This window comes from Diabrotica virgifera, chromosome 1 (genome assembly GCF_917563875.1).
Source record: "Diabrotica virgifera virgifera chromosome 1, PGI_DIABVI_V3a".
Taxonomy (NCBI): Eukaryota; Metazoa; Arthropoda; class Insecta; order Coleoptera; family Chrysomelidae; genus Diabrotica; species Diabrotica virgifera.
This window is the reverse complement of record NC_065443.1, coordinates 314,117,572-314,130,103: the sequence shown is the minus strand read 5'-3', so window position 1 is coordinate 314,130,103 and position 12,532 is coordinate 314,117,572. Positions and strand designations below refer to the sequence as shown.

Genomic DNA, 12,532 nt, shown 5'->3' with positions numbered 1-12,532 from the left:
ATTTTCGGTTTTTGTATTACATCTTTCTTATCTTTCTTAATTTTCTGAAAAAGAAATAGTTTAATTCATTTCAAAAGTAAAATAATTTAGTACATTTTAAAGGTTTGATCCTAAGCTTTAAAAAAGCACCTATAAAACTGTAATAAATCTATTCAAACTTGATTAATACCGTCTTAAAGTGATGGTAATTCTGTAAAACTACGAAGTTTTCAAAAATTACATTTTATTAGACGTCGTATCATTTGAATTAAGTTTTTGAGTTTTTTTTTTAGAGAAACGTCGTTTAGTAAGATGTCTGAAAGGTAAGCTGTGCAAAATTGAGAGTTTTTTAAGAAAAATTGTATTAGTTACACATTTTTAAATCATTTTTAAACCAAATTCATGTAAGTTTCATTTTCCGCCCACACCATACTTATGCCCATACATTGTATTTCTTTTTATTACAACCATAAGAAAGATAAATTATTCTTCTTTCATGATCAATTTATAAAATTTCATTTGATCCATTAGTTAAAGAATTACATTAAAATAACTCAACCGTGCACTTCGCCGTACGCTAGTTTACAGTGCGCCAATGTTTGTGAGAAGGGTGACTTTAGAGTTATAAATAAAAAATTATAGAAGCTACAGATTTAAATTTAGAAAAATCTTAAAGGGTTTTTTTTGTAAAATTTTCTGAGATTTTCAACGGTCAAGTTAGTTGTTTCTACATTTTATATTTTCGTAACTATTTAAAAAAACATCTAATTTCGCAGTTCATTTGTTTAATAAAAAATGAAGCACCCACTTCTCGAGTAGAACTTTTTATATTGTTTATTAAACATTTCTTAATGAAATTACAAAAAGGTCTATTTTGTTTGACTTTTTCCGAAGTGAAAATCTATATGCACTCCCCTAATTAAGGAAATACAAAATGAAGAAGCTGTTACGTTATATAGAACCATAGAACGTAACAAGACATTTACAAGCGGTAAAAAAAGTCAGATAACAGGAAACAACAGCAAGAAATCTATAAACTACGAATATTCTTACTCTGATATGACATTGAAGCACTATGGAATGAAAAAATAAATAAATTTTTCGAGCAACAATAATTTCTTTTTCCCGCCTTAATTTTTTACGCCGCTGGTTAACCTCTCCCATTATTATTATTGACTTCTCGAAAAATATTAATTAATTTATACAATTATCGCGGGTTTTCCAATCATCCGAACCTCAAAATGTTTACCTGGGTCATAGCCTTCTTATACAGTTATAATGAGTTTCTTGAAAGGCGAAAAAATGTTAACAATCTTTATTGTTGTTGTGACCCACATACTAAAATAATGTAGCCGAAAACAGAAATTTTGGTGAATCAGATGTAATAAAAATTTTATGGTAAATGCAACACTTTCTTACATGAATTTGGTATTTTATTATATATCAAATTATATACTTTAAAATGAATTCGTCAGTTGATAATATTAAAGTTGATGAATATGCTGTTTATACCGTTTTTACTACAAAAACAAGCTTACGTCTTTCAAGGTTTCTGTCAGAGAACTTCCAAAACTCTTTCCTCTTTCCAAAAGTCTTCCATGACTTTTCATCCTGGCCATGTTTATTGCTATGCTGTTGATAACGGACCATGCACAAAACCATACAGAACAGATTGAAAACATGTGAAAAAAGCTATTTCGCAAAATGTTTGGTGGAAAAGTAGTTGATAGAGAATGGAGAAGATGAAATAATGTAGAAGTGTACCAATTGTATGCTAACCCTCCAATAGCAAAAGTAGTGAAAAATGGTAGACTGGAATGGCTCGGACATCTAGAAAGAATGCAAGGTAATGAACATATCACGAATACTATTTGGGGAGTACTTGAGGGCAAAAAAAGAGAGAAAGACCAAGAAAGAAATAAAAAGATATAGTAATGGAAGATGTCAGAGAGATGGGAATCAGAGATTGGAAGCTGACAGCTAAGAATATAAAACGATGCAAATTATTCATCCAGCAATTGGCTTAAGAGGCCTGTTACACTATATCTACATGCATATGCATACATTGCTGCATATAATTCATTACTCTTTGTATTGGTACCCTCGAACCCCATACGGTGTTTTTAGCATTAAAGTCTGTACCAATGATAACTTTTTTAAAAACTGAAGAAAACAATCTTCTGTGTAACAGGTATATTTATTTGAAAACCCCAATAAAGGGCTACATTAAAAGACAGAACGTTTTCGGTCTAAAGAGAGCATCATTATTATTTTAGGCTTAGAACAATGATTATGCTCTCTTTAGAGCGAAAACGTTCTGTATTTTAATGTAGCTCTATATTGGGGTTTTCAAATAAATATACCTGTTACACAGAAGATTTTTTCTTCAGTTGTTGTAATTAATGGTATACAGCCAGCTACAGGAAATTTTTTCCTTATGGATTATAATTTTTTCTCCCAGAGTATTGAGCAATTGGACCAAATTTTCTTTTTTAGATTATGTTTTAGTGCAAAATATGCAGCTGCTATTGTTACGCCATATTTTTTTTGTTTTGACACTTATACTTAGCTGCCTGGATGCACTCAGAAAAAACTTTTGGATCTCCGATTTGTCCGAAACTTGGCTTATAGCTTCTGCGGAACGTAAAAATAAGCTCAAGCTGAAGCATTTAAGCCCGAACAGTCTTCTTCTTTTTTTTTCTCAAAATATCATTTTTGGCAATTTTACAGTGCTTTGGTAGTTATTTAAACAAATGTGTGTTATATCATAAAGTATCCATGAAAAAAATAATTTTTTAATAGAGGAGACTCAGAAATGTCAGTATAAGGCATTATAACAAGTTACGCCATTCCCAAAATACATCATCTTCTATTTGGCTGAAAATTTTCCCACATATAGCCAAAACACAGGACTCTAAGTGGTTAAAAGGATTTTTATAGTTTTACAATACAAAAAAAGATACATAAAAAAATATCAGACTCAATAGTATATAGTCCTGTCGGGATAGCATTTGACCTTGCACGCTGAGCTGCAAAAAAAATAATTGTTTTCCAATCTTTAGGGGGGTCAATAGTAGTCTAAATTTAAAATCGCGAATGAATTCCGCCGTTACGTTAGCTGCCATTTTGATTTAAAGGAGACCCGTTTTTGCTCAATATGTCCCCCATTTTCAACTTTTAGACAAAAAATGTAAGGACTGAAATTGTTGAAAATACGATTTCCTATAATTTCTTTTATGACATTTTTTTTTGCTCTCGATATTTTCCAAGTTAAGGTGGAAAATAGTGATATAATTATTGAACTATCTCGTTTTTATTATTAGTTTTACACAAAAAGTATACCTAGATATACAAAAATGGAGAGAATGAAATTTTATACAATTTTTATTTCTATCATTTTTTGCAAAAATCAATATTTAAGCTAGTACGTATGCTGTAAAGGCGCGAGCGTAAGACCTGATTGGTTTTATGGCAGTGGTTTTGTTCAATATCTCCGTCATTTTTAACTTTTCTTTAAAAATGATAGGAACTGAAATTGTTTCAAATAAATTGTATTCACAATTATTACAATTTCTTTTTAACAGTTTTTGTCCTGAGGTCGATATTTTCCGAGTTAATTGTAGTTAGAGTAGACGCCTATATTTTTACTCTGATATTATTGCATATAACTTTTTTGTATTGTAAAACTATAAACACCCTTTTAATCTCTTAAAGACCTTTGTTTTGGCTGTAGGTGAGCAAATTTTCAATAAAATCGCAGATGATGTATTTTGCGAATGGAGGAAAATGTAAAAAGCGGTATTTTAACGTTTTCTACACTAAAATTTGATAAATAACTTGTTTTTGAATCAAAATAACTTGTTATAATGCCTTATAATGACATTTTTGAGTCCTTTCTATTAAAACATTGTTTTTCCACTGATACTCTATGATAAAATACAAATTTGTTTAAGTAAATACCAAATCACTATAAAACCGATAAAAATGATATTTTGAGAAAAAAAGAAGACTGTTTGGGCTTAAATGCTTCAGCTCGAGCTTATTTTTGCGCTCTGCAGAAGCTATGCACCAAGTTTCAGACAAATCGGAGATCCAAAAGTTTTTTGGATCCAAAATTGAGTGGTTTGAAATGTAATTAATTAAGTATTTTATATGGGAAATAAGCCACAATTTTACTAAAAAATGAATTTATTAACGTTTCGAAGCCCAAATCGGATTTTATTGACAAAATACAATACATTGTGCTTCGAAACGTTAATAAATTCATTTTTTAGTAAAATTGTGGCTTATTTCCCATAGAAAATACTTAATTATTAAAATGCCACAAGGAAATAGCTTCAGAACAACATTAAGAAATGGAATTGCTTATGATGTTTCTTTAACTCGTATATACCCTTAATTGTTTTTACTAGACAGCTGTCTTGTTTATACTGTTTATACATTTTAATAAATATTGGGAACAAGAAATTTAGGTGGGGTGTAAGTTTATATTTCTATTCTTACTTTGTATTACACTGATCATTTTAAACACACTTTAGTTTGAAAAAATGTTCGTAGAAACAAAAATTTGGAAAATACAACAACGATTTTTAAACGCATTAGAATGTCCAAAACAGTAGAGATAGCTATTGCGATGTGTTAATAATGACTATTTTCTTTAATAATTTTTTCTCTTTTCAATAATTTCCTAATTCTGCATTTTTGTTACAGGTGATCAAAATGTATTCGCGGGTAGTGTCGTTTGTGATAATATTCATCAGTTTGGCTGCTTCTTCACCGATAGAAGAAACCAGCACCAGGTACACTGTCTACGAAGAAATAGACAATATTTCTTCTAATAATGAACAAAGTATTAGTCATAAAACCCTCTTAAACTGCTCTTACATTTTAGACGACCCTATAAAAACTTTATTACTAAAAACAAATGTCTGTGATAATGTGAAAGAAGACGATATTGCAACTAGTCGAAAACTTAGAGTAAATTCATCAAAAAAAGTCGCTGGTAGTAGTAGTAGTAATATTAATAGTAGTAGTATAAAGAAAAAGACCAACTATACAATAGTAGTAAATACTAGCTCAAAAAAAGATATTAAACAGTCTCCTATTAAATTAACAACTCCTAGTAGTAGTAGAAACACAACCAAAAAACAAATTAAGAAGACTACTGCAAAAATCAGCAACTTATTTACGACAGCATCTCCTAAAAAGACAAAAATAGGTTCATCTAAACTTTCTATTAAACCTTTAGTAAAACTCTCGACCAAAAGACAACCCGTAAAAGTCAATAATTTAACTACTTCCAAAACAAAACCTTCTAGCAAGAAAAATGCAAAACCAGTTGTTCATAAAGTCATAACAAAATGGAAAGAAAATAGTGATCTCTTAGATTTGAAACAAATCTACAAACAAACCCCACCGTTCCCAACTCCTAACCCAGAAGTAACTTCGTCATCTCCTCCATTTTCTCTCAACGATCTAGGTCCAATACCATCTTTAGCTAATACTGGTGGTAGCTCTAACGAATTTAATATTATGCCAGAAGTAAGTTCCCATTCCCCACCATTTTCTCTAACAGGTGTTCCTGATTTAACAGACTTAGTCCCTATAGATCCTATACTACCACTCACTGACACAGGTACTCAAGCTAAACCACTGAGTACTTTTAATCTAGATCTGGTTCCTAACACCGACAATGGAGTCAAATCTCCTTGTCCTAGCATACATATATCTAGCTCTATGTTGCAACCGAATTTACGTCAACAGGAATGTTCGGATCTAAACTTGGTCCTAAACTCTCACATTCACCAAAATCCTAGCGCTAGTGCCAGTGGTACTAGACTACCTGCTGTTGATACTTATGACTCTGATCCAGAAGCTGTAGAAGCAGAAGCGGATCCGGTATTTGATGCCGTGGAACCGGTAGAGGCTGTAGCAGACCCTGGTACAGGAGGAGCTGGGCAATCTGTAATTCCACAAAGCGTTGGTACTCCCGGTAACGGTGGTACTGGAGGTACAGGTGGTAGTGGTAGTAATGGTGATGGAGGCGCGTGGAAATTTCCCGATCTCAAACATCTTTTCGAAGCTATAGGATACATATGGAGAGGTGTGAATTTCCTCTTCGGATTTTTAAGAAATCCGTACTTATATCTCATTCCTATGGGACTATTCTTCCTTTTAGGTTTCTTAAAGGTTTTAGTTCTGTTTCCTTGGTGGATTCCCTTACTCATACTTTATATTAGTGTGAAGACTGGGCAAAAGCCTAAACAGCGCGTAGCTTTTTACCAACACGTGCATAAACCTGTAAAACATTTGGACGGGTGGTTTTGGGACCACAAATCAAAAACTTGGCAGAACGTGAAGGACTATAGTTATAAAAAACGAAATGACCAGTTTCCCGAAGCGATCAGTTTTGATCCTCACGATACTCTGCGGAAAGATCTACAAAGGATACATCAATTGTACAATGGTACCAGCGATGGATACAAAAGGTTTAAGCGAAAAACTTGATGAAAGATATATAAGAAGGAAACGTATGGAATGAGTGACGTGCTAGTCAAATGTTTGTCGACTAAAAAGTAAACGAGTCATTAAAACTTTAAATTGAAGGAAATCATTTGTGCAGACTGGCAACGTATAATTTTATTTGTATGTTTTGATAAATTTCCCTTTTAAGTGCTATTACAAGGTTTAAGAACTAAATGTTAGGATTACAAGAACAAAGAGAATGTTAGAATGAAAACCTTTCAAAAAATCGATCGCAAGACACTATAGCCTAGAAGTACAGATGTAGATACGACGGAGATGCAAGGTGGAGAACACTCAGAACTGCGTAAGAAACAGAAGAGTAGAATGGAACGACCACATAAGCCGAATGACAACAAATAGGGTAGTCAGGACAGCGAGAGACGGTTCCCCAATAGGAAGACGATCAGTGGGAAGACCACTAAAATAATGGAACGACAATTTACTGGAGACACATCGAAAAACATGTCATGAAAACATGAGTTTTGTCTACACAAAAAGACGAACAAGAATTTTTTCACAATATCATTTCCATTAATTTTTCCATATTCTCAGAATTTTTGTTTCCCTAAATTTGTTTTCGGTCCTTTCTTGTGGTATTTCTATTTTAGCTTTCTCGACATGTTTTTTTCTCGATGTCGTCCTTGTCCTGGGACTAAATGTCGATACTATGGTCATCGACAAATTGAAGTGTATAAATTTCTTCACTATAATATGATGTTATGACTACAGTCCAAGTAATAAAGCTTAAAATAGGACAAAACCTCGCAATTTTTACATAATAGATCGATTTGTTTGAAAATTTGAGAATAATTAGTGAATAGTCCAAGGATCAAAATCTATATCATGTCGAAAGGCGCTTTTACCATGGGGGTGGTTACCACCCCATCTCGTCGGTGGAAATTTTTTATTATATTTTAATCGCAAAAGTTGGTAAAAACTTTCATTCTAAGCAAAAAACGTACTATGAGCCATTCCACGAACATACGCCTGTTTTGGATTACTTCGACAAAGAATATTTTACTGTGCAACATAAGAAGTACGAAAGTAAATGGCGCTAATAATTATTCCAATAAACAACACTGTAATTTGCAATTTACTTTCGTTCTTCTTATTTTGCACAGCAAAATATTCGTTGTCGAAATAATCCAAAACAGGCATATATTCGTGGAATAGTTGATATACATTTTTTCGATAAAATTGATAGTTTTCGATTTATTCGCTAGCAAAAAAGTTAATTTTATATCGAAAAAATCAATGTTTTTAATCAGTTTTCTGCTAATAACTCCAAAAGTTTTTGTTTTATCAAAACAACTTTACTTAAAAAAATGTACCTTTTGAAAAAATAAACAAAAACTTTGTTTTTATTTCCTTTAAGACCAATAGTAATCGAGCTATACTTTAAAATATGTTGGCTCCTCTTCGTCAAATGCTATATACTGTAGTTTCATAGTCAAAAGACGGACATAGAAATTTTTCTAGGACAACTTGTTCAAACTAATTTAAAGTACTTAAAAACATCTATTTTCAGCAAGAATAAAGAAGTCTATAGCTTAAACATTAAGTGACTTCTAATGAAAAGAATATCAGTCCCTATTTTTTTTCGGCGAAAAAGTGATCGCACGCAACCCCTAATCACCACCCTAATTAAAATTAGTCATTGACCTTATTTGGTATTTTTTATTTATGTATTATTAATAGGTTCAAGAAGTTTGACAGGCATAGAATGATTAGTTTAAAAAAAATGGAGTTAAAAGCGGATAATGAATTTTTGTAGTTTGGAAAAAATGGAGTTTTTTCAGAATAGCAAGATTAGCATCAGAGATACGAAAAAATGTTTAAATATGAAATTGTATCTAATTTAGTTCCGAAGAACCTGCTTTGCAAAAAAATTTTCTACGTCAAAAATTGAGTGAGCTATTGATAATTAAAACTTGTAATAACGTGCAAAAACCACCTTTACCAACCCTTTCAAAGTCACCTCTTTTTTCGATTGAGGATTTTATAAAGATTTAATATTAATAGGCTTATATATCGTGTAAGAACCTACAATATTATTTTTTAACAAACATTTTAAGATAAAAAATAAAAAAGTGACGGTTAAAAAATCAATATATTTTTTTGAAAAAAAAAGAGAAAAACAATTGGAAGCATAATGTAAGTTAACGGTGTTTTTAGTGATTGGTCTTATTGATTCTTATTTATTTATGTATTATTAATAGATTTTAGAAGCTTGACTGGCTTAGAATGATCAGTTTTTAAAAACCTAGAGTTAAAAGCGAATAACGAATTTTTGTATTTTGGTAAAAAATGCCATTTTCTTCAAAGTACAAAGATTAGCATCAGAGATACGAAAAAATGTTTCAATATAAAATTGTAGGTTATTAAATTCCCAACAACCTAGTTTAGAAAAAAATTCTACTGCAAAAATTGAGTGCATCGTAAATGAGTATATCGAATAACATTGATTTTTTCTATACAAAACTACCACTTTCGATAGCGAATAAATCGAAAACTATCAATTTTATCAAAAAAATGTATAGAACATTTTTTGCTTAGAATGAACGTTTTTATTAACTTTTATGGTTAAAATATAATAAAACATTTCCATCCACGGGATGGGGTAGCAACCACCCCCATGGTAAAAGCGCATTTCAGAATCATGTAGATTTTGATCCTTGGACTATCCACTACTTATTCTCAAATTTTTAAGCAAATCGATCCATTCTGTAAAAATTGCGAGGTGAAAAGCTTCGGTTCCTGGCCTACTATAATGTGACAGTTGTTGTCTATGCGTTTTGAACATTCCTCTTTGAGGGGAAATGCATTTATTTGCATGAAAAACATGTTTTTACTTTATTCCGAAATTTAATTTTATTTTGTTTTACTTATTATTTAGTTCGTAAATATAACATCATTTAATATATACGTTTGATTTTTACTGTTATCTGTTTATAATGTTGGAATTTATTTGGTTTTCAATACTCCTACGTCTTTTTCTCATTTTCGTAATATCTCATTTAAATATTTTCGAATATAATAATTATGTTGATTTCTCAATTTTATTAAATGTTGCTTCTCTTTCTGAGATTTCTATAGTACTTGTCATATCTTACAAAGGGGTATTGTCTTATGTGAAAATTTTTTATTGAATTTAACTGATATCCAAAGACGTAGAAATTAAAATTCATTAAAATTTCAGATTTCTTATTTAAATTTCCATTCTCATTGATTTATTACATCTGCTAAATATACAACGACAAATAATTTCTCAATTTTATTGCAATGTCTAATGTAGTTTTACAAAAATCTAAAGATCGTATAACTATTATCGATTTTTCTTTTTCTTTTGTTCATGAGGACTTTTAGGTCTTATAATGCTGATATATATCTGCTGATCTGATGTTGTTTAGCTGGTACCCGTTTAGTAGAATGTATTTTTGAGTTTCGTGCAAAGCTTCGCTAAATATTATTTCGAAGTATATATACAAAAGAAACAAAAGAGTAGATAAAATAGAGTACACAGAGAGTGGACAAAATTCATCCTTGCCTCACTCCACGCACGATTTTCACATATTCGGTGTATTTACCTTCAAGTCTGAGATTTGTGGCCTGATTCCAGTAATTCCTGCTTTTATTAGTATTTGCATAATTTGGCGAACTGTATTCGATCAAAAGCTTTCTCGTAATAAACCAGACGTAATGGCCCGGGAGGTATAGTCGGTTCGCTAAGCTCAGACACAACTGTTTGGTGATTTTAGTAGGTATTTTTTTTTTGTTTTTGGCCAATTTTGTCAAAATTGGCAAAATTACTAACTAGTTAGTAATTATTGACCATTTAGTAATTATTCTTTTTGTCAATTTTGCCAAATTGGCAAATTTACTTACTAAAATCACTAGCCAGTTGTGTCTGAGTTTAGTGAACCGAGTATAGTGTCAAATTTGACCGGAGCATTTTAGCATGGCTATTTTGTCTCTATTTAGTTAGGTATTCCAAAGCTTATTAACAAATAATGTGTCAGCTGGCCCAAAACCGGGGATTTTATACAAGAAAAGGTAAAATATGAAACTTGATGGAAAAACGCTACAACTTATATGTCAAATATTTATCTCCGTGACTTACGTATATAATAGCCTAGAATACCTAGCTACTGGCTTTCACCCAAGCGACTCGGGTTCAATTCCTGCCGTTGGATTTTTTTTTGTTTTTAAAATTGACATTTTGATTTGAAAAACAATTATTTTTTGATAATACCACGTTTTTTCTTATTTATTCGACACAATATAAAAAAGTCTGTATGTCTTTTATACACTCACCGGCAGAGAAAACGGGCACCCAAAAAATGGGTCATTTTTAATGTCTTGTATTTCCTAAACCTGATGTCCGATTTAAGTAATTTTTTTAATATGTTATAGACTTATTCTTTATCAATATCGCTGTAATAATATTATTGCTAGAGAGGTACATTGTCATTGTATACAGGGTGTACGAATCAAACTGTGTTTTTTTCTCAAACTTTGGAACACCCTGTGGAATGTTCTAGCTTTTATAAAATACTGAAATTATAACCAAACTATAGCCTCAGGTTTTCTTAATATTCTGTTTTTTGATTCATTCGCTTATGTTGGATAATAAAAAAGTTAAGCACTTTAACAACTACCCCTGTTTTTCGTTACTACAGGGTGTTTTTAAATAAGTACGGCAAACTTTAAGGGGTAATTCTGCATGATAAAATAATGACAGTTTGCTTTATAAACGTATGCCCGCAAATGCTTCGTTTCCGAGATAGGGGGTGTTGAAATTGTTCTTACAAATTGACGATTTATTTATTTCTCTAAAACGGTTTGTGATATGCAAATGAAATTTGGTAGATTTTAAGAGGTAGTTATTGCACATTTTTTGGCATACAATTAAGAATTTTATATTCACCATTGGCGTGCATACGGGTATAAATATTTTAGATATATCCGTATGCACGCCAATGGTGAATATAAAATTCTCAATTGTATGCCAAAAAATGCGCAATAACTAGCTCTTAAAATCTACCAAATTTCATTTGCATATCACAAACCGTTTTAGAGCAATAAATAAATCGTCAGTTTGTAAGAACAATTTCAACACCCCCTATCTCAGAAATGAAGTATTTGCGGGCATAAGTTTATAAAGCAAACTGTCATTATTTTATTATGCAGAATTACCCCTTAAAGCTTGCCGTACTTATTGAAAAACACCCTGTATTGTCGAAAAACAGGGGTAGTTGTTAAAGTGCCTAACTTTTTTATTATCCAACATAAGCGAATGAATAAAAAAACAGAATGTTAAGAAAATCTGTGGCTATAGTTGGGTTTTAATTTTAGGATTTTGTAAAAGCTAGAACATTCCACAGGGTGTTCCAAAGTTTGAGAAAAAAACACAGTTTGATTCGTACACCCTGTATACAATGACAATGTACCTGTCTAGCAACAATATTATTACAGCGATATTGATAAAGAATAAGGCTATAACATATTAAAAAAATTACTTAAACCGGACATCAGGTTTAGGAAATACAAGATATTAAAAATTACCCATTTTTTGGGGTGCCCGTTTTCTCTGCCGGTGAGTGTATAATCCTAAACTATGCATTTGATCATATATTATTATGATTGATCTTAAAAAGCAAATTTGTTGTACATGAACCCCTGAAGGTTCCTGAGTTGATACGACCAATCTAAGTGAAAAGAGGGTCGTACCAACTCAGGAAGCTTTAGGGGTTCATGTACAACAAATTGGCTTATTAAGGTCAATCACAATAATATGATCAAATGCATAGTTTACAATTCTATAAAAGACATACAGACTTTTTTATATTGTGTCGTATAAATAATAAAAACGTGGTATTATCAAAAACATAATTGTTTTTCAAATCAAAATGTCAATTTTAAAAACAAAAAAAATTCCAACGGCAGGAATTGAACCCGAGTCGCTTGAATGAAAGCCAGTAGCTAGGTATTCTAGGCTATTATAATACACGTAAGTCACGGAGATAAA

The 12,532-nt window shown here is 31.4% G+C and overlaps 1 protein-coding gene across 1 annotated transcript in view; it reads left to right on the top strand.

Annotated features, from left to right (window-relative positions):
• LOC126886374 (uncharacterized) overlaps positions 1-12,532 on the top strand; it is an 82,008-nt gene that overhangs the window by 48,813 nt on the left and 20,663 nt on the right. Inside the window, exon 3 of the mRNA XM_050653265.1 lies at positions 4,690-4,778. Within this exon, the coding sequence (XP_050509222.1) occupies positions 4,699-4,778 (80 nt within the window). The 5' untranslated portion in view covers positions 4,690-4,698. The remainder of the gene's footprint in view (positions 1-4,689; positions 4,779-12,532) is intronic.